Source organism: Carassius auratus, unplaced genomic scaffold (genome assembly GCF_003368295.1).
Source record: "Carassius auratus strain Wakin unplaced genomic scaffold, ASM336829v1 scaf_tig00216050, whole genome shotgun sequence".
In the NCBI taxonomy this organism is placed as follows: Eukaryota; Metazoa; Chordata; class Actinopteri; order Cypriniformes; family Cyprinidae; genus Carassius; species Carassius auratus.
The window spans coordinates 9,695-33,295 of NW_020528381.1; the positions used below are offsets into that span (position 1 = coordinate 9,695).

General features: G+C 37.3%; 1 protein-coding gene across 3 annotated transcripts; it reads left to right on the forward strand.

The window, feature by feature from the left end:
- The first annotated feature begins 2,489 nt into the window (after positions 1 to 2,489).
- Positions 2,490 to 21,901, forward strand: irf10 (interferon regulatory factor 10). 3 transcript variants are annotated; one of them, XM_026262180.1, is made up of 9 exons: positions 2,498 to 2,625; positions 2,734 to 2,911; positions 3,245 to 3,434; positions 3,560 to 3,636; positions 3,780 to 3,822; positions 3,923 to 4,000; positions 4,149 to 4,535; positions 4,631 to 4,749; positions 20,262 to 21,899. In XM_026262180.1, the coding sequence occupies exons 2-9, from the start codon at positions 2,738 to 2,740 to the stop codon at positions 20,358 to 20,360; spliced, it is 1,167 nt and encodes a 388-aa protein (XP_026117965.1). In that variant the 5' UTR covers positions 2,498 to 2,625; positions 2,734 to 2,737; the 3' UTR covers positions 20,361 to 21,899. The 3 variants fall into 3 exon arrangements, with proteins under 3 accessions (XP_026117964.1, XP_026117965.1, XP_026117963.1); XM_026262178.1 differs by having other exon boundaries at positions 2,500 to 2,625; positions 3,777 to 3,822; positions 20,262 to 21,898; XM_026262179.1 differs by having other exon boundaries at positions 2,490 to 2,911; positions 3,777 to 3,822; positions 20,262 to 21,901.
- The last annotated feature ends 1,700 nt before the right edge of the window (positions 21,902 to 23,601 follow it).

A 23,601-nucleotide genomic window follows, 5' to 3' on the forward strand; every position in this document is an offset into this window, starting at 1 on the left:
TACACAACTAAAAAATATATATAACATAGATATAGTGATTTCTGCTATTTTTAAAGCAGAAAAATTACATATTGCGCCTTTAACGTTACTGCTAAACCCAATCGAAAAATGATTTACATACATTTATGAAATACATCACTTACTTTATGCACTTCTCCAATTATAAATGTATAATAATAGTCCTGTATGCTTCCAGTTAATAAAACACGCTTCTTCGTTTAAGTGGCGATTCAAATAAAATGGCGTCAGCGAGAAGAGTTTTGGCTGGTTGAAGCACACACCAAATAAATGTCCCGGATGTGTAATCACACTACCAGTGTTAATGAGCTCAGACTCTCAGTAGTTTCACCAGCCAGAGTAACCTTTTTTACACCATCAGTGTTAATTCAACACCATAACATTAACACTTCACTCTAGAACACCATAACACCAGGATTTTAACTTTGGTGATTTTGCTGTGTAGCTATATTTATGTATATTTTCATCTGTGTTGTTTTCTTTAATAATTGCACTGTCCATGGAGCGGACCTGACTCACATTTCACTGCTGGTTATATATGCTATATATAATTGTGTTTGTGACGAATAAAAATCTTGAATGATATTATCTGTCAGAAACATTCTCAACTTATGCTAAAAATGGTGCTAAAACATTCATAAGAGCACTAGACAATCATCTATACAGCAATTATTATTAATGAAAACTATAAAAGTAATATGTATTGTTGCATGAAAAATTAGAAACTGATACAATTATCCAACCCATAGTAAGGTATTAACCAATTTTTATACAATAAATAGGGTTTAAAAATGATCATCCCTCCAAAACAGAGAAAACATTTTCCACAAACATCTACATGCCTGTCTCTTTTAAAGGGTCTATGGTGTGTATAATGCATTGTATTTGTAGGAGTTATTATAGCACAATTCTTTAACACCACACTTCCACCTTTCATTCAGTCCAGACAGAGCGGTGGAGTTATGAGATTTTACTGCCAGTTTGAGCGGATCCAACAAGATTTAGTCACAAGCTCTTTTTTTAATACCCATCACTGGCTAAATATTTGTAAAGACAGACAGACATAAAGGGTGACCAATAGCATTATTTTACTGAAGAAGAAGACAGGAACTTCGAGTGTAAGGGCAAAAAGGCCATGTGCTCAGCACAGGTTGAGCCCTACCTGTGCAAATTTAATTGAGAAGTATATTGCCCAATCTTCTGTTATCCATGTAGAATGTCAGTTATTTGGTTATAACTGCAGGGAAAATTAATTGTAATTTTAATTTAATAATAAAATGATCTTCACAATAATAATAATAATAATAATAATAATAATAATAATAATAATAATAATAATAATAGACCTACTAATAAAACCTACATGAATTGGAAATGCCAAATATCTTAACATTGGCAACAACTGATGTTAGTTGTTTTAGAGTAGACAATATCTCTGGCTATCATGGATACCTCATCTTTTGGTGCAGCCCACAAGGAGAGGTTATCATGGGGGCCACCCACTAACGTTACGCCACGGGGCAGACAGCACGCCAAACGCAGTGGCACTGAGAACATTACATTTTAAACACAAAACAATTTAATTATCCAAATGAAATAGGACTAGTCCAATGAATCAAATCTTTCAGTTTGTGATGTGTACCGAACCATTATATGCATCTGTTTGCGTGTGGTACTTACCCAAAAAGGTTATATCCCAGTTATTTCTATCCTTTGCTGTAGTATGTCAGTAGGTAATTTACATTAAATGCTGAGATTTAAATCAGATTACATTTCAAAACACTTATTTTGCCTTTAACTGTAATAATCTAGTGAGATTTTCTGTCAAATAAAATTAACACCCTACTGAAAAGTAGTCCTAATTCTTATAGTGAGAATTCTTCAATCTTTTCACAAGGCTGGCTGTTGTTCAGTGTAGCTGCTCAGAAACAGTCTGTGGAGGGGAAGGGTGCTTTATAATCCCCATTGCAGAGAAAGAGCTCACACGTTGATCCAAAGGAAGCTTTCATGAGCCGATGTGTTGAAAGACTAGAAATATTATTATTGTTTTTGTTGGGGTTATTATTATTATTATTATTATTAGTATTATTGCTGTTAGAATCCACTCAATACCGCTCAAAACTGAGTTTGTATTCAGCGCTAGGGTTCACACACGCCGAATCACATAGTAAACACGATGTAAATAAGAGATGTGGCTTGCAGACACCTTCTTTGTGACGTGAGTTTTAGCAGGAGTGAGGAACTCCTTACATAATGACAGCTACATTAAATTCGGAACGCTCCTTGCGGGTTTATATTTATTTATACAGAACACTGCATTCACAGTTTGTTTTTCATGTTTGCATCGGCCACTTACACACTACAAAGCGTCAGGAGTGTCACAGCATTAAACGACGCACACAATCTTCATGTTTCGTTAGGTTTCTGCAGGCAGAGGCGAGTAGTGCATGGGGACAGTTTGTGCTGCTTGCTTCTTACGCGAACATGTCACACTGTTAACAGGGCACATTCATTACATAGGAAACCGAAAGTGTTTCACTTCATACTTTTACTTTCACTTTTAAAGCTCGATAACTCACATGTCTGAATGTATGCAATTGTTTAACTGTGAGTTCATCTAAAATTTCATTTCTTTAGCACGAGCTTTATAGAGTAAACATAGGTCTTATAGTGTGTTAGAACTGCTGTTTGTATGTGACTGCTGTTATGTTGTAGATTGATGGAAGACAGGTCGAGGCACATGCGACTGAGAGAATGGCTCATAGCTCAGATAGACAGCGCTAAATACGCTGGACTGAGCTGGGAAAATGAGGAGAAAACCATGTTCAGGATCCCCTGGAAACACGCGGCCAAACAGGACTACAGACAGAACCAGGACGCCGCGCTGTTTAAGGTAAACACACGGTAGAGTTTTACCATCAAAGCTACTTTCAACTGAGGCTTTAAATATCTGTCCGAACGGACGAAGCTGATATAGCGCACGGGCTTGATTGCTGGGAAGTTATAAGCTTATATCTATACGTAGCTTTTCATTTGAATCATTCGAAATACATCTCATTGTATCTCCCATTTAAGTTCATTAAAAATTATATATATATATATATATATATATATATATATATATATATATATATATATATATATATATATATATATAGCTGCTATAAACCAGTAATACATTTATTTAGACAGAAAACAGATTAAACACACACACACTCTGTCTCAGGCATGGGCAATGTACAAGGGTAAGTTTCAAGAGGGCAGGGACAAAGCAGACCCCTCTACATGGAAAACGCGTCTGCGCTGTGCCCTCAACAAGAGCACAGACTTCCAGGAGGTTCCTGAGCGCAGTCAGCTCGATATCTCTGAGCCGTACAAGGTCTACCGTGTCCTGGACGACACGGGGAGAGCTGCAGGTACTATGACAGATCTAGACTTGTGTTCCTCAAACCTCACTTCCCCATTCATATAAACATTTACACACAGACACAGTCATACTCAAAACCAGCTTCAAATATAAGCTACTCCTTGTGTCTTCCAGAACCTGCTGGAAATCCAGTCATATCACTGGACAGTGACTGCAGCCAAGCCTTGAGAGAGACACCTCTGCCCATGCAGGTACTGTTCAGTGACAACTCCTGTGGAAATCCCCACACGCACTACACTGACTGCTGGATGACATTTCTTTTTCTGCCCCCTACTGGACGGATTGCGTATGTTTTGTGTGACATGAAATAATCGTTTATTTTCACATCCAGCAGGACAGTTTGCTTGGTGACTCAAACAGAGCTGCTGGATGGAGTGGTTAGTGTTTTACTTTCAATATCAATAACTGACTAAAAACAAACAGACCAACAAAAAGGTTTCTTTGTGAGTTACACTAAGTGTATGTGTGTGTTTGCAGTGAATGGCAGGGCGTATGCTTGTCCCAGTACAGGCACTGACTCCATTCCTCTATACCCGTCTCAGGTCTCCATAACTGGTGAGAGAATTCCTAGCAAGCTCATCCTCTAATGTTCCTCTTTTTATGAAGTACCAACTTGAAACTAGATGTCATTTTACACCTACATTGGGAGGAAAACAATGTTTAACATTAGGTCCGGGCTATTTTTTCATGTGGATGCCTGCAGACTTCCGCCTGGAGGTGACTTTGTTCTATCACGGGATCTTGGTGCAGAAGCTCGTCACTACGTCTCCAGATGGCTGCTTCATTCTGCAGGGCTGCGCTCCAGTTGGGAATGAGCGCATTTATGGGCCCTGTGAAGCCAAGAAGGTCTTCTTCCCCCGTCCAGACATCATACCCCTGCCCCCGGGCATCGCCGAAGCCATGACCCGTCTTCTGCCGCACCTGGAGAAAGGTGTGCTGGTGTGGGTGGCCCCAGACGGTGTGTTCATCAAGCGCTTCTGCCAGGGCCGCGTGTACTGGGACGGCCCTCTGGCAGAGCACAGACAGAAAGCAAACAAACTGGAGAGAGAGAGGACCTGCAAACTCCTGGACATGACCATCTTTTTGCAAGGTGAAGAAGGGAGGGGTATTAGCCTGGCCAAACTAGTGCTTTTTTGCATTTCAGTGATACTTAAGTCCTCACGCTGTTTGTTGTGTTCTTGGCAGAGTTACAAAACCATCGGCAGGGCACTGGTCCTGAGCCACAGTACACAGTGGACCTGTGCTTCGGAGAGGAGTTCCCTGACCCCAGCCAGCCAAAGACCAAGAAGCTCATCACTGCACAAGTGAGTGTTCAGTAGCATTGTATACGCACCAGTTCTACTGCAGCAACTGAAGATGAACTGCGTGTTCGGATGGTAAGCGGTGACTTTCATCGCCTGTGCCACCCTTCACAAGCACATGTATTGAAGCCTATACATTGGCCATGATTTTGCCTAGTTTCGTTTAGTTTATTTGACTAATACAATACTCCACAACTTGTTTGTCCGTGGTAGTACAAGAAAAGACTGAAAATGAACAGCTATGGCAGCAAAACATAAACACAGATAACATCATAAAGAAACTTTTACGGCTCAATCTAAAATATTTAACCCTTTGATGTGCATGATCACAGCAGCTTGATTAGAGTATTAAGTATCAGCGTGTCAACTGCTGAGTTCAGATCTTCTTTCGTGCTTTGGCTGACAGTTTGGTTTATCCTTTTCTGGAAATGGACACCTTTTTTCAGGATTCTTTTCAGTTTATAATTAGTAAAATATACACTGATGTTTATAGAAGAGTTTATAATGATCCCTTTAAAACAAGTTTTATTCACATCATTGTGCATTTTGTAGGCAACTCACAAGTTCACTCTCTATTTTTTTTTTCTCCCAGTCCACTAGTTACTAGGCCTGGGTGACAAAACGGTATCAGTATTTATTGACAATACACCTTCATTGATAACAACAGAAAAAAAAATGTTCAGTATAGCACACAATATAGGTGTGTGCTATCAGTAAATGGAATAAAAAAAAATGAAGCTCTTTTAACTTTACATTGCTTTATTGCAAAACTGCGCAGAACATGCTTTCTGTGTGAATGGCTTGGTTTCGGTTTTAACCTAACCAAGATTAGCACATCTCGTGGGTTCAACTTGACAGGCTAACTAAAACGATAAAGTACAACAATGACACTTACATCATCATCTCCACTGCGTCTCGTGCACCTCTCGTGCAAGTAAAATTACACAAAAATATAGATTTCATTGGACAAAAAAAAAAAAAAAACACTACTAAAGAATAATATGTTATGCATGCCAGGCCAGTAGTTGGCGATCATGAAACACCCTTCAAAAACATTATATGCATGCACATGACATCAACCTTTTTACATATTCACATTTTTGTTGCTTACATAAATATGATAAAGGCAGCACGTTCAAAAGGTTGTAAGCCCCCCAAAACAAAGTTATTGAAGACACCTAAAGTTCACGAACAGAATCACTGAAGGAAAAAAAATTATAATTTGCTTACCATTGTAGTGGTCAGTGTTTGCTTTAGTTGGACTCTTGACCCTTAAAGTTTTAAACACATTTTCTTTAATTATTAGTTGTGATACAGCAGCTAGATAAGCCAAGAAGAAAATGTGACCATGTGGTGTTTTTGCATCATCATTTGGTCTAAGTTGGGTGTGTTTTATCAATGACAGGTGTCGTGTGGTTGGACAGTATATGTTTAGGTGTCTTCAGCATTATCAGAGAAACTGTTAGAAGCCCCACTGATCAAAACCTTTTTAAAAAAGAAAAGTGTTTTCATTTAGGCACACAGACATCAAGAATCAGCATGAGAACCTCAATAATGGTGACCATCAAAAAGCATTTTGCACTGCATTCTGGGTGCCACCAATCAAAACTCAATTTATGGCTCCCATCATGCTTTGCGGCATAAATAAATAATGAGCAACAATTCTATAGTAGCTTGTTTTGTGATTCTTACAGTTCGTCTGAATATGCTGTTTGTCACCATTCTTGAGATTCATACGTTGTTTCTTGATGTCACTGTTTGCCAAAAGACTCTCAATCAGAATTCTTAAACTCTTGATTACACTGAAAATTCCAGGTCTTCTATTGTTGAATTACAGAGCTGATTCAATGAATTTTGAATGTAACTCAGAGATCAGGCTCTGAATGAGTTCAGATATTCAGGTTAGTGATGGGATTTATGGCTCTTTAAGGGGATCCGGATCTTCGCGATCCGTTCCTTTCAAAGAGCCGTTCAAAAGAATGGCTCTTTTGGCTCTTTTTAAATATTTAGTCAGTTTTAAGAAGCCAGCTTGGGAGCATCTCAGTTTATCCTGGAAATAATCACTGGGAGGTATTATGAGGTGAGATTTGTAGTCAAATAATTAAAGCTCAGATATCACACACCAATATCTGAGTTTGAATTATTCTGAAATATTGATTATTACCTCATTTCTCATGTGTCGACTATATTCCATAGGGTTGCACAAATCCCTCTGCTTAGACAGTGACATCATTATTTTGATTTACCTTTAGTACAAAGTGTGTGTGTGTGTGTGTGTGTGTGTGTAAAACTACGTTGACTTATGTTATTCATACAATACCTACTCACAAATAAACATAAAAAACAAAGCCGGCTGCAATGAATTTCTGTGCAAAACAGCTTTTACTACAAACACTTCCACACAAGAACATTGTTATCACACAAGAACATTTTGATAGAAAACTAATTTTTTTTTTAAGTAGATAAAATTAGAATAAATAAAATGGAAATGTCTACATACTACATACTATTACTACTGTAAACTTTGCAAATAGGACATCAGCCCCTTCAAGTCAATGAACAATAACAAAGTGGGCTGCAATGAATGTCTGTGGAAAACAGCTTTTAGTGAAACATTTCTATACAAGTACAGTATCACAAAAGAACATTTTTAATGATTTTAAAATAAGTTTTAAATGAACACAAAATGCAATGTAAATGCATGCACAACTAATAACTAATATCATCACGCTATAAAGGGTTGGCCTGCGCTGGGTGCGCCCCTCCCCCTATAACTGTTCTGTCTCCTGGAGGAGCTCATTTGTATGAACACGCATAGGAAAAAAGAACGATAGAAAGAACGGCTCCTCTCCAGTCGCGACTCGGCTCCCATCGTTCATGTTTATGAGCCGTTCAAAAGAATCGGTTCGTTCGCGAACGTCACAACTCTAATTCAGGTAAAATAAAGATTATGTAAAAGCATAGCCAACACCACCTGATCATCTTTTTTCTCAGCTTGACTAGCTGTTATAACTGAGTTACAACAGCAATGCAAAAAGTAATGTTAAAACATCAAGGGTCAAGAGCACAACTAAAGCAAACACTGACCACTATAATGGTAACCAATAATTCACCCTTTGATTCTGTTTGTGAATTTTAGGTCTTCAATAACTCTGTTTTGGGGGCCTTAAGACACAGACTTTTGAACATGATGCCTTTATCATATTTATGTAAGCAACACAAATGTGAATTTGTAAAAAAATGATGTCATGTGCATGCATATAATGTTTTTGAAGGGTGTTTCATGATCGCCAACTACTGGCCTGGCATCCATAACATAGTATTCTTTAGCATAGTTTTTTTTTGTTTTTTTGTTTTTTTTTTATTGAATAAATATAGAGAATCACTTTTTACAGTGTAGGGTTTTTTTGTTTTTTTGTCCAATGAAATCAATATTTTTGTGTAAATTTTACTTAATTTTTTCATGTTATTCTACTCATTTTGAATGATTATTTCTACTTAATTAACATGTCTTAAATTTAATTAATAATATTGCTTGTAAATTTTTGACACAATTTTATTGAATAAATATAGAGAATCACTTTTTACAGTGCAGAAATGAAATTCAAATTTTTTTATAATTTTCACTAATATGAATTTTTCTCATTCACAATCTCTTAAACACAGACAGGCCACAGCATTCATTTTAACGTGTGCTTTTGTTTTGTGAATTAAATACAGTTTGGATGATTGGCGCTTTGGATTTTTGTATTAAGCTATGCATACATACATGATGGTTTTTTGTTTTCAATAATTACGGATACCGACTGATATTAAACATAATATTGTGTTGTTGTTTTTTTGCTATATCACCCAGCCCTACCAATTCATGCACAGCAAAAAATTAACTCTACTGGGAGTACATGTGAGACCACACTCAAGAGTGTGAAAGTGTTAAATTAGGAGTGTTAAATTAACACTGAAGCTGAGTTAAAGTTAATGTGATAATTAAGTGATGATTGACGAGACCTGATGTTAACATGCAGAATAAACGAAGATGAAAATCACTATGTTTATGTCACCATTATAGTGGTCAGTGTTTGCTTTAGTTGGGCTCTTGACCCTTAAAATGTTGAAGTGAGATTTGGTTTGGCTGTTACAACTGAATTGTAACAAACAAACAAGAAAAAAATCAAAACATGGGCATTTGACCTGAATCACAAAACTCAACTAAAGCCTAAACAGATTTGGTTGACCTCATTGATTATAACAACCCTGTGTATTGTACAGTACCCGCTAATTAAAATTATTTCATGAAAGTTGCTCTGATAATTAAAGAAAAAATCTAGTTTTAGGCACACACATACATCAAAGATTAGTGTTGGAATCTCAACAACGGTGACAAACCACATATTCAGAAAAACAGAACAACTCTAAACATTAGAAAACAAACTACTAAAAGTAACATAAAAAACAAAAATAGAATAGTAAGAATAAAGGAAATTACTGAAACAATTCAGCTAATAATTTATTCATGCCGCAATGCATCATGAGAGTCATGGATTAATTTTGACAGGTGGCACCCATAATGCACTGCAACATGCTTTTTGGATTTTCACCATTGTTGAGATTCACAGGTTGATTCTTGATGTTTGCATGTCTAACTTAAAAGACTCTTTTGAAAGAGTTTTGAGCAAACGACTTTTATGAAATTCCTCAGATTGTATTTAAAATGCTGGAAATACGATGTTGAAGAATCACAGGGCTGCAATAATCAACAATGTAACTTTAACTCAGTAATTCAGGAATAACAATAGTCTTTGCTTGTCCATCAGTTTTATAACTCAGTTATAACTGACAATTAAAATCTGACTTTAAGATTCTGTTGATTCTGCATGTTAACATCAGGTCTCGTCAATAATGGTCAATCATCACTCAATTAATCACTTAATTATCTAATTAACTTTAACTCTGCTTCAGTGTTAATTTAACACTCCTAATTTAACACTTTCACACTCTTGAGTGTGGTCTCACATGTATTCCCAGCAGAGTTAATTTCACTTAGATTTGTTTTCTGTGTGGGTTGTAAATCTGACTGCAGCGCAAACGAACACAGCAGCACATATTACCCTTTAGAGAACAACTGACATTGTCATTATTAAGGAGTTTAAACAACAAAATGCATTTACTTTAATTCACATATTTGAGAATAGGAATATCAGATATTTCACTTTCTTTATGGATCTTATATGTTTTGGTTAACCAGACGTAAACATCTCAGATTTCATTAAAAACATTAAAACCACTTGCTCTAGAAAAGAAAAGCTGTGGACTTTTCTGAACGTGTCCTGTGGAATCTGGCATTAAGGCATTAACAGCAGATCCTTAAAGTCAAGTCAAGTCAAGTCACCTTTATTTATACAGCGCTTTCAACAAAACACATTGCGTCAAAGCACTGAACAACATTCATTAGGAAAACAGTGTGTCAATAATGTAAAATGATAGTTAAAGGCAGTTCATCATTGAATTCAGTGATGTCATCTCTGTTCAGATAAATAGTGTCTGTGCATTTATTTGCAATCAAGTCAATGATATCGCTGTAGATGTAGTGACCCCAACTAAGCAAGCCAGAGGCGACAGCGGCAAGGAACCGAAACTCCATCGGTGACAGAATGGAGAAAAAAACCTTGGGAGAAACCAGGCTCAGTTGGGGGGCCAGTTCTCCACTGACCAGACGAAACCAGTAATTCAATTCCAGACTGCAGCAAAGTCAGATTGTGCAGAAGAATCATCTGTTTCCTGTGTTCTTGTCCTGGTGCTCCTCTGAGACAAGGTCTTTACAGGAGACCTGTATCTGGGGCTCTAGTTGTCCTGGTCTCCGCTGTCTTTCAGGGATGTAGAGGTCCTTTCTAGGTGCTGATCCACCGTCTGGTCTGGATACGTACTGGATCCGGGTGACTGCAGTGACCCTCTGATCTGGAGGCCAGGGTGACCTTGGAAGAAGAAAGAAACAGACTAATATTAGCATAGATGCCATTCTTCTAATGATGTAGCAAGTACATCAAGTCCTGCAAGTTGTGAGTTGGGGCCTCTGTGGATCACATTAACTGGTCCAGCACACCCCTTATATCAGAGCCGGTCTTAAGCTTCTGGGTGCCCTGAGCAAAACTTTGTCAGAAGGCCCATGTGTTCATAAAGTTATTCAGTGAAGAGCTGTGGTTCTCTCGTTTTCTTTTGTTTGATTAACATTAAGTAACTTTAAGACCAGCTGACAGATCAAATAAACACACAAGCAGTCAATTATTTTCCACACTGTTCATGTTCACTTAAAGGTATGGTTCACCCAAAAATTATCATCAATTATGCATTAATAACTCACTCTCATGTCGTTCCAAAACTGTAAGACCTTTGTTCATCTTCAGAACACAAATGAACATATTTCTGATCAGATCCAAGAGCCCTCTGACCCTCCATAAATAGCAACACAACTGCTATGTTCCCAAGTCCAGGAAAGGACATCTGAAAAAAAGTCTATGTAATTTTACAAAGATCAAGGAATACTCTATGATTGCGAAGAAAACTAAACAAAATAAAAAACTTTATTCAACAATTATTCTCATGTACTGAGGCATGCCACCGCAATTTTTGGGTGAACCATCCTTTTAAGACGTAACTGAGTTAAAGTGAAATCCACAAGACATAAAGACAAGACATTTTGACATAAATTTGTGTGTATTTGTCCGTGGAAACTGCGTCTTTTTCACAGCTCAATATGCTTTTAGTACGGAGAACAGAAAAGCATATACTGTACTACAGGGTTCCTCAAATCTTGTCCTGGAGGGCCAATCTGCTGCAGAGTTTAGCTCCAACCTTGATCAAACTCACCTACCTGTGATTTTCTAACATCTAAAAATGTTGATTGGCATTGGTTAGCATGCGCAGGTGTGTTTGTCACTGTAAAGTGATTATTTCTTTAGTAACGGAGTAATCTAACGCATTAATCTAGAGTATAGTTACAAGCCTACGTTACCACTGCATTATATTGCTGACAGAATGCAGTGTTTTATAATCCAGAGATTGTAAAAAGGATGTAGCACAAACACTGATGAGTCAAGTGCCAGTGGATTAGAGACCTGATGCAACAGAGAACAGCGCGTGGGACAAGACTTGATAGAAGAGTGCAGAGACTCGTGTGTGTGCGAGATTCGGGAGAATAAAATGATTCACGGGACTCCAGTAAAATAGAAATATCTAAACATAAAATATATAAAACAAATAAATTGTTACTCATCTATTGCACAAAACCAACATGAACTACACTGTAAAACCCGACAAGTAAACTTAACTCAAAGCGTTTGAGTAAACAGATTGAATTGATTTAAACCATGTAAGTTTAAAAACTTTTCAATTAAGTAATTAAGTGATTAACTAAGTGCTGATTGAGAATTAGTGATGAACAGCTGCTGTTAACAAACAGAATCACTGAAGAAAAGAGAAACACAAGAACTACTACAACTGACTTCAGACACAGACTTAGATGAAATCAACTGAAATAAAATACATGAAATCTCTCAAGATCTGATTAAACAACCCCACAAACAGCATCACCAGCTCCACTTATTAATAACCAGACTGACTTTATTTCTGTCAGACGTCTACAGAAGATCTTATTGAGAATGAACTAAGGTTTAGATGTTGATTTATTGTTTCATTTGAAGTAACCATGTTAGAGATCAGTGTCTGCTTTAGTTGGGCTCTTGACCCTTGATTTCTGTCTTAGTTTATTTTTTCTCTGGCTGTTATAACCATTTGTTTAAAAAAAAAAATGTTTGTTATAACTCAAAAATTACTTATTGCAATGTATAGCTTCTTTTTATGATCTCAACTGAATTAAGTTCAGATTATTTAAATGGTTTAAGGCAATCGGTTTCATGAAACGGTTTGAGTAAATCTAATTTGTCATGTTTTTAAGGATATCTTTTTACTCAAATGGTTTGAGTTAAGTTGCTTGTAGAGTTTTACAGTGTAACGTGGCCACTCCTTCAAATCAAAACAGTTTTTGTCCATTTTTAAAAAAAAAAGAAATTCATTTATTTAGATGCGGAACCGCCGTAACTCTTTAGGCTATGACCACATCAAACGGGAGAATTTTTAGACGTACACTTGAGCTTCACCTCAGCATCAGGCGCGAGTCAAACGAGCGCGGAAAAGCTACAGCAGCCAAATCAGCTTTGGTAGAACAACTGTAAACTGCGGTCTGATGAGATATTGTTAGACTATTTGTCAGTAAAACACACTTTCCTGTCCCATCAGCCATTTTACTGTGCTCACAGCACACTCTTCAACAGTACACAGATATGTGGCGCTCACTCTATATCACTTCATCATAAATAACCCACACAAGAAACTTTGAGCATAGGCTACATACCTCGTTCTGTCATTAGCTATGTCATGAAACCACCAAAAAGATGATTAAAACTATAAACTGCATCAGAGACAATTTATAAGAGACATGCCACTTCCTCAATCCTCCATTCAACTATATAAGGAAAACCCCTAACGGCAAAGATGGCGGTTGTGTGCACATATCTCGCCCCTCCTGCTGGAAAGCCAATCATCTGCTTTTAAAAGTCAAGCTGGGAAACATTTAAGCCTATCGTCTGGTTCCACTGACATACGCGTACAGTTGAGGAACCCTAAGGAACCCCAAGATGGTGTCCGAGTGGCACGACTTGCCTAAAAGGACTTTGACTGCATGTACGCAGCACACAAGAACGTCTCTCAAATGCATGTACTAAAATATATTCTGCAATTCGAGACTGTATGTATTTTTTATTTGTAATTTCATGCACAAATAAATGTGACCACTGCACTTATACTAGAAAATATGTGAAAATGAAAACATTTATATGCATAAAATAACTACTTTTATATTCTGGCATTTATGACTGTTGACTTCGGCCTCTTTAAAATCTTTATCACTATCTGCATGCCTCATTCAGGAGTATGCAATGTTGGAGATCAAGCATTTTGGAGTTTCTAGAAGCTGAATATTATAAACAATAAAGCTATAGTGAGCTCTATCACGAGAGCACATAAGCTTTTGCGTTGAGAACGTTTGGAAGCTGTGACATTACCGTGAGGAAAAAAACATCATCCAAAACAAACCATGGCTTACAGTCAGATTCAGCGTAAATTTATGATCCAGAATCAGATCCAGAGGCTGAAATTGAACGAGAGCAGCAGCAGCAACAACAACGTCTCTATGTAGTATGTACTGAAACTGTATATATTTGCTTAGCGGTTTTGGAAAATGACTAAGTTCCACTTTATGTCGTCTTTTTTTTTCTTTAAATGTGTACAAGGTTTACTTGATGTGCTTACGCGTCGATAGCTGAGTTAACAACACAGAGATATTTGAAGCAGTTTTACTCACCGCCTGCAGTTCCAACACACGATCGTGACCCTTTTTCGTTGGGATTGCATTATCCTTAAGAAATAAACGATACGAAAATCCGGTGTCAAACTGGGCCTTGTTTGTAAAACAAGCATCTTCGAAATGCAGGGAACAAACACAAACACTTGCACAACTCCGTTGATGCTCTGTAAAAATAAACTCCATCCACTGGTCCCTTAATGCTGTTTCTCTTTTGGTAATCTGTGCAGGGTTGTCTTGCCCTGGCAACCAAAAACACACTCCTTTTGTGACATTTGGCGCCGCTCTCGCTCTGATCAGTGAATGTCTGTTGTGCTCTCAGTGCTCTGCTATACGGGAGCGCGCGCTCTTCCGGCAGAAGTGCCTCAGGACCCATATAAGGAAATTCCGCTCCATCTAACGTCACACAGAGCCATACTCGAAAAAAAACTTTCCGAAACTTGTGACAAACCGGAAGAAGTATTTTTGGAACAAAAATACTCCTTCAAACGTACAACTTAGTTTTTGAAACTTTGTCCATGTTTAGCATGGGAATCCAACTCTTTAACCGTGTAAAAAACTCAGTATGCATGAAATAGCATTTTACCCCCCCTTTAAAATACCTGGAGGTGATGATTAATACAAAAATTGTCATATTCACCCAGTATTACTGGATCTAATTTACAAATATCTCAATTACAGTTAAGTAGAAATTAGTTGTACTCAGTTGTGTTTTAGGCAATAAGGGCCCTATAATAAATCTGGCACAATGCGACGCAAGGCGCAGCACAAGTGTGTTTGCTAGTTTCAGTCCGGCGCCATTCATATTTTCCTGTCCAGCACCACGTCCTTTAATTAGCAAATATATATATGCATTCTGTCTTTGCGCTTGCCATGTAATTAGCAAATCTGTCATGGCATGAGCGCAACTGGCTCTTAAAGGGAATGGAAGATGAGACTCTGATTGGTTTATCGCACGTTATGCCCAAAAAACACCCATTACTCATTAAGAGAATAGGGACAACCCATTTAGACCATAATAGCAAAAGTGGATTTGGACACGCCCTGAGTACACCTGCGCAGTGCGTTTTACACTTTGTGTTCTTAAAATAGGGCCTTAAAACAGCCAGCACATTATAATCAAACATATTTTTATATTGAACTAATGAAGATTTCTGTGCCACTCCAGACTGTTTTTTTTATGGGACATAATATATATTTAAAGAGATTATAATTTAATAATAACGTCAGAATTTTTTAATTATATAATATTTCCTTTCCATGATTATTTAAACAGCGAATACATTATATATAGATAGTGGCATTATCACTAACATTAATCTTGAGTTTAAATGGTAACTAATCCCTAAGCCAACTTTTTTTTAGTTAATGATCTGTAAGAATGGGGCTTTATTAGTGCTGTTCATTGATTTGAGTAACTTTTTTGACATTTGAGTATAAAGTGTTTTAATTCTACAATATATTGTGTAAAAATGTATTCAGGTTGAATATAGGGGTGCGCCAATCGTTATGCGCATCTCGTCAGTAAAGCCGGTTCTCTAATCAGCGGTAAATTCCCTCAGGTGCGTGATTTCACATAGAGCAGCTGTCACTACACAGAGCCGTTGTTAACTGAGAAGATGCGCCAATAAACGCTGAAAATGAAGTGGATTTGCGCAGCTTCTCTATTAACAACAGCTCTGTGTAGTAACAGCTGCTCTATGTGAAATCACGCACCTGAGGGAATTTACAGCTGATTAGAGAACCGGCTTTACTGACCAGATGCGCATAACGATCGGCAGATCGTGATCGGAGCACCCCTAGTTGAATGGTGTCTACTGCACTTGATTTTTCCTATTGGATGTTGCGGTGGTACGTGACGTAAGTGGTGGCAGGTGACGTAAGCAGTTTCCAGCTCACCACGCCCTTGGTACGAGCTACCACGCCCTTGGCAGTATAAAAACATCTTGTTCCGTCAAAATCACTGTAGTGAGTCAGGAGTTGTGATTGCGAGTATTGAAAACGATCAGGATAGAGTATTTTAGCATCTATTTAGCATAGCATTAATATAGTTATTTAGATCACTTTGTGTAGCCTATGTAGTTAATTAGCATAGTTGTTAGTGTAACGTTACTATTGTTAAAGCATAGTTAGTTAGTAGCATAGTATTGCATAAGTTAGGATAGCTTCAAGTTGGCGTAGATTTATTTACAGTGGTCAGGATGGTACGTAGGTGAAGTGTGGCTGGTTGTAACAGCACTGCTGGACTGCATATTTTTCCAGGACACTTGAAATTTAAGCGCCAGTGATTGCATGCACTAGGCCTGGAAGACTGTGAGTTCCTGCCTAGAGCTGGAGTGTGCAAACTGTATTTTACGCGGGATTGCTTCTCCAATGCAATGGAGGTGGAAATGGGTTCTCCACACAGCTCGCACTGAAAAGCGATGCAGTGCCTTAATCAGAGACTGGCCTCATTCTCTCTTGTGTGGCTGCTTCGCTAGCATCGTCGATCGCAATGCGGAGATAAGACCGCAGTTTGAGCCAGCAGCTAGAATTGATAGGCTCAGGCCCTGGCCCTGTGTCCACAGACACCTCGACATCATCCACTTCAGGTGAAGGTGGGGGAGAAAATTCCTCTACTTCAAATGAACGCTCTGTTGCAAAGCTACTTTCTGCACTACAGTCACTCTCTATTTTAGCAACTCTGACGGCAACTATCAATCAGTCTGTCACTGCAGGTCTCAGGTTCACGCCCCACCCACTCAGCCCCGCCCTCGGTTCATCCCCTCTATCTCCGCTGTGATCTGCCCACTTTTCAGCATTTTTCAAATATTGCCAGTGGGTGGAGTCAGGCTCTCACCAGGGGTTTAGTTACCCTTTAAGCACTCTCAAGATTCAAGCTTCAAGTTATTCGTATTGTTATTGTATTGGCTGATTTTCTCAAAAAACAAAACAAAACTTTAATCACTAAAGCTGTATAAACTGTGAAATGAATCTCTTACCTTGTACATCTGCGCTTTGTTGTTTATGATGAGGGAATTCACACGAATCCAGAATTCAGTCAGCGAACGCACACACTCTCAACAAAAATTGTGAGCTTCAGTGAGGACTCATCTGAATGCTTCTGTTTTGCCATTGCATTGCTAAACTCAGCAGAGTTGTGTGTGATTGTTTAAAATGCGCAACACTTTAAAAATGCATAAAAATAAAATACACAGCAACATGAGATCTTAGCAACAGACATAATAGATTATATTTGTTTGTGCAGGGGCATTTTTTTATCCAATTAAGCGGCATTTTTTCCCCAACTCCCCATACGTGGCCGCAGGCTTACACACGCTCCGCCTATGACTGAGATGTCTTTTAAAGATTATAAATGCAGTGCTCTTTGCTTGTATCCTGCCAAACCATGCACACAGCAGCTGCTTGCTTTAGTTAATAATATCAGTGTTCTGTCAATATTGATGCTTTAATAACAAATATTTATTGGGAGCATGTATGCTGGGAATTCATAAATTTCATAGAGAAAAAGTATTGTAACTAGTTACTTTTGAAATAAAGTAATCAGAACATTAACGTGATTACCTTTAAAAGGAGTAATCAGTAATTTGATTACATTTTCAGAGTAACTTGCCCAACACTGGTTAGAGCTAAACTCTGCACTAAAGTGGATCTCGTGGGCCAGATTTGAGGATCTCTGATATACTATGACGGCAATGTTACTTAATTTAGACTGATTACGCAGGAAGGGTGACACCATGCTACTTTAAAAGAAAGGAATGGGATGCGGCATTGTGCTTTCATAATCGTTGGAGGCAAAATCAAAAATGAAATGCGTAGCACAGCACTGAAATCATTTGTGAAAACAAGGAGGCCCCCTGGTGGTATAGGGAGGACTGGCAATGCCATAGATGCTCAACTGGGTTAAGATCTGAGGAATCTGGAGGCCAAGGTAACACCATGAGCTCTTTGTCATGTTCCTCAAACCATCCGTGAACAGGTTTGTGTGTGTGTATGTGTGTGTGAGACAGGGTGGCATTAGCATGCGGAAAGAGGTCACTGCTTTAATTTGTGTTATAGTAGCTCTTCTGTGCGATCAGTCCAGCCGGACTAGCCTTTGCTGCCCATATGAGCAGATGAGTTCTCCCATAACTCTAACAGTGATTCACCCATTTTCCTTCCTTGAACTGACCGTTCACTCGCTGGCTAATATTTCCCACCTCTTGACAGGTGCCACTGTAATGATGTAATCAATGTTATACCCAAGGGCTGTTGAATGTTTGATTCTGATGGTTAACCAATATTCTAAAGCATGCAATTACTTTTACGGAAATCTGCCGGTAGTGGTTCATGTTTATCAGTAGATAATAGACAGTTAAACTATAATAGCAGCTACACTATAATTGCATTTAGAGAACATGAGAAACACCTTAACAGTGACCATAACAAGATGCTAGTTGTCAATATATTTAAGTTATCTTTATTTAAGAAATCATCTTTCTTTCCCTGTTGGTTGCCTGGTGTTTTAAAATAATTCTGCCTTGAATTTCGTATTTGCTGCCCTCTTTAATATTCACGCAATGTCACATGCTACTATAAAAATAAAATAATGCTGGAATGTCTGTAATTAACAAAATTAACTTAAAAAATAAATCTAAACTTATAAAATTAGGACCAGAGGTAATCTTTTGAAATACATGTGTACTTATTGACAGCCACACGGGCATCTAAACCATGCCATTACATATGGATATTATCTTTCTGGCCACCAGATGCCTCTAATTTGCCTCTTTGCATTGGAATTAAAAAAAAAAAAAAAATGTATTTCTCTGTTTTTAACCAGAAATCCTACAAAAATCTACTCAAAATGTAGAACTGAATTGATAATTATTATTATTTAATTGATTAAAAGTTACACTTAAGGTGTTCGGCAACATTTAACTGCCCAGGAGTATGAGAACATTAATGCTGTCTCTTTTTCAGACCCCAGGTTAAATGTGATTGTAAGGCATAGTCAGTGAGGTTAACAATGCACAATGTATATGTAATACATTTTATCAAACAAATATTTCTTGCTGAACCTACTTTTTGTAATCTCTGTTTGATGCTTTGCACAACAATGACTTTAAATTATCTTTCCAAATTTGATGTGCGATTAATTAGATTAATTAATCACCATTTTTTCACATCACATTTTATTTTATTTTTTACATTTTTGCTAACTCTAAGTAACTATGCAACTACCTGTCAAGTAACTAATAAGAAGGTTAGGGTTAGTAATATTAAGTTGTTCCCGTTTTATTTTAATGTCCAATTCTCACTATTAACAAATATTTAACTACGACTTTTACCTCAGTAAACTCCTAATTTGCTGCTTATTAATAGTCAGTCAGGTAGTTGTTAAGTTTAGGCATTTTGTAAGTTTAGGGATGTAGAATATGATCATGCACAATAAGTGCTTTGTTAACTCTAATAAATAGCCAACGTTAATAATAGGCATTCTAATAAGTCTGAATAGTTAATAGTGAGAATCAGTCCCATTACTAAAGTGTTACCAAAAAGTTGACATTTACTTACAAAGTTGTAAAATGCAGTAAAATGTCTGTTGGGGATCCATAAAATAAATTGTTGGCAGATATTAAGCAGCCAGTTTAATAATACTCTAAATAGTAGTAATTGGCATGTAGTTGTAGAGTTAGTTACTTGTAGTAAGTACAATGTCTAAAGTAGACTTTTAAAATAAAGTTTTATCATATATATATATATATATATATATATATATGTATATTCAATTCAAAACCATTTAACTTGAAGTTATTCACATTTTTTTCTTATGAATTTGCCTATTCATTATTATTATTTTTAATTTTTTTATCTATTTTATTGACCATGAAACACAACTTTGTAAAATCTAAACAAATGTATGCTGAAGTATGCTAACAATGAACCCCTTTCAAACCATTGACTGATAAGATTTTGTTGTTGTTCTAGCCCCAGAAGTATTTTGATTCAGTATTTTTTGAAAGCATCAGTTGACTACCAGCAGAGGGCATTGTGGAATAATCACACCGTAAATAAATCTTTTCTTTCTTTCTCTCACTCACTCTGTCTCTGTGTGTAGGTGATTCCTCTGTTTGCTGTAGAGTGTCTCCGCAGGCATAATGCACCTAATAATGTGGAGATGAAGCAATCACCGCCACACAGGAAAACCAATGAATAAACATACCTTAATCAGAACAGCACATGTTTCACCATCCCTGTGTAGGAATTCACCAACAATGATATTAATAAATGACAATTATAATAATAAAAATAATTATAATTATAATACAAATGGAAATGTATGTATCTAACATCAATAGAAAGAAGAAATCTACAATGTTAACTTGTTCATTGACTGTATTAAGCTTTATGTCCTTTATAGTTCTACTAATATTACTAACCATGATACTGATTCAATTAGATAATGATCTTTTTGTAAAATTCTGCTTCAAAAATTACATTAAAATAAAGAGTTTGGTTAGTCTTCTGTATCACCTGGTTATTTTAGAAGTAAAATATGACTCATGCTAGACACTTCAGCTTGTACTGAAGAGAACTCATATCACACTGAATGCAGCCATTACACACAGGCAGTGTTAAATGCTGTGAACTTATGAGAGTGAAGAGCGACTTGATCCTTCAGACCCTTCAGAGACGGCAAATCGAAAATTGGGAATCTTTTTTCCACCCTTGAAATGATAAATAAATCAAATTTAAACATCCTGCCCAAGGTTATCCTGATGGCTGGCCATATCCCAGCTGTAGATTTATTATGTCATTGTATATTTAAATAAATAAATTGTATTTAAAAGAGAGTAATGATGATATTCACTGTGGCATGATTTCTGCACATCCTCAAGGCAAGCCAGCATTATGAGCTTAATTTACATTTACTTAATAAACATTGCCCAGGTGTAATGACTGCATGATTTTTTCCATTCACTTGACACGTTTCCAGACTGCTTATAGGCCACGAGATGTTCACATGTCTTTAACCTGGAGTCAGAGTCATGTCTGAAGTCGTTACTACTAGAGTTTGAGTCAAGTCTTGAGTATTTGGTCACGAGTCGAGTCTCAAGTCATTTAATGACTCGCTAAAAAAATCCCATTCTGAATCCTCATGTATTGAAGTCTTCCTATTTACAAAGCTGTTTTATAGGCTATAGACAAAATATATGATTTATTAGGGGTGTGCAGTGAAGCCACAAGTTGGTTCTGTATTTGTATCTGTTACAATCACAAAATTATAAATTTCTGTGTTCGGATAAACCGGAAGTAGACAGAGCTCGAACCGTAACTTCTTACAGTTTTACATGATAAGACTGCTATGTCTATGGTTTGATGACCTTTCTTTTTTAGTAGTTATCACTGAACAAATATGTTGTGTTTAACTAAAATATATTTTTCATAATTATAACATTTCTTTAAATTCCTTCTAACAGTCTGAGCCAATACCCTTGTATAGGCAGTGCTTCGGGTGACGTGAGTACGAGTCCCAGCTTGGGGACCTTTCGTGATACCTTTTGCAAACCACCAAAAGACAAAGAAGCAAACATGTATGTCTAGTAGAAAATATCTATGTATTTAAGCTGGTTATTAGCCTACTCTTGAGAGAGAGATGGTTTGGTTTTTGTAGGACATGCAGAGATGGCAACGCAACTGTTTGATTGAAGATCATGCTGTACTTACTCCATTCATTGGTGTATCATACACTGTAAAAAAAAAAAAAAAAGGTTGCGTCAACTTGCAAGCGCTTTTTTGAGTAAACTTAACAAACACTAAAGTCCACCCTACTTAAAATAATAACTTAATATCAAATTAATATTACATAAATAGTCATGTTAACCTAAAAAATATCAGAACAAAATATTTTTCTTTACTGAACACAAGGCCTATTTATCTATAAGCTTACACAATTTTAAAGTGACATGAAATTCAGCCAAGTATGGTGACCCAGTCTCAGAATTCATGCTCTACATTTAACCCATCCGAAGGCAGTTCATGATTGAATTCAGTGATGTCATCTCTGTTCAGTTTAAATAGTGTCTGTTCATTTATTTGCAATCAAGTCAATGATATCGCTGTAGATGAAGTGTCCCCAACTAAGCAAGCCAGAGGCGACAGCGGCAAGGAACTGAAACTCCATCGGTGACAGAATGGAGGAAAAAAACCTTGGGAGAAACCAGGCTCAGTTGGGGGACCAGTTCTCCTCTGACCAGACGAAACCAGTAGTTCAATTCCAGACTGCAGCAAAGTCAGATTGTGCAGAAGAATCATCTGTTTCCTGTGGTCTTGTCCTGGTGCTCCTTTGAGACAAGGTCTTTACAGGGGATCTGTATCTGGGCTCTAGTTGTCCTGGTCTCCGCTGTCTTATAACTTTTAAGTCAAATAACTTTTTTTATTATTGAAAGTTTGTGTCCAAAGCACAAGGACATACCAAGTATTGTATATTAACTTCTTTACTCAATGCATTTTACACTGAACTCAACACATGGTACATAATGCATGTTAAATAAATCCACTGTTAATTATACCTTCATACGTTAGCAGTCTTGTGGCATGAAGTCACATGTATTTAATATTTTTGTTCGTTTTTAAAGGAACTATTACGTGAAAATTACTATATTGCGTATTTTAACATCAACATAACCCACTGGGCAAAGTTACGTCCAGTGGACGTCTTTTTTATGTCTTTGCAGATGTTGAAAAGATGTCCACTGAGGAGACAAGATGTTTTTATGACGTCTTTTTTTTAAATGGTTTTTATGTCTTCTGTACATCTGATATAGAAGTTCACAGATCCTCCTTACAAGGTTCTGTGACTTTGGACACAAACTTTCAATAATAAAAAAAAAAAAGTTATTTGACCCGTCTTATGATCTTTTATTTATTTAGACCACTTGAATAATATAAAGTCGTGGCCTAGTTGTTAGAGAGTTTGACTCCTAACCCTAGGGTTGTGGGTTCGAAACTCGGTCCGGCAATACCACGACTTAGGTGCCCTTGAGCAAGGCACTTACCACCAACTGCTCCCTGGGTGCCGGAGCATAAATGGCTGCCCACTGTTCTGTGTGTGTGTGTGTGTGTGTGTTATCACTGCTCTGTGTGTGTGCACTTTGGATGGGTGAAATGAAGAGCATGAATTCTGAGTATGGGTCACTTTAAAGCTGTGGTAGGTAACTTTTGACGCTCTAGCGGTTAATAAACAGAACTGCTTGCGGAAGAACATGGTAGCCGGAACTACTTCTCTCTGTTTATGTCTATGAAGAATCACAAAGGTACTGGGTTACTCCGCCGCGTTACCCCCGAAGCAATCTAAAATAGTCCGAATATAAACACTTATTATAGGTGCACCCTAGTGATTCAGGACAAGCCAAAAACACGGTTTGGAAAATGGATTCATGGTGTACTCACTTATT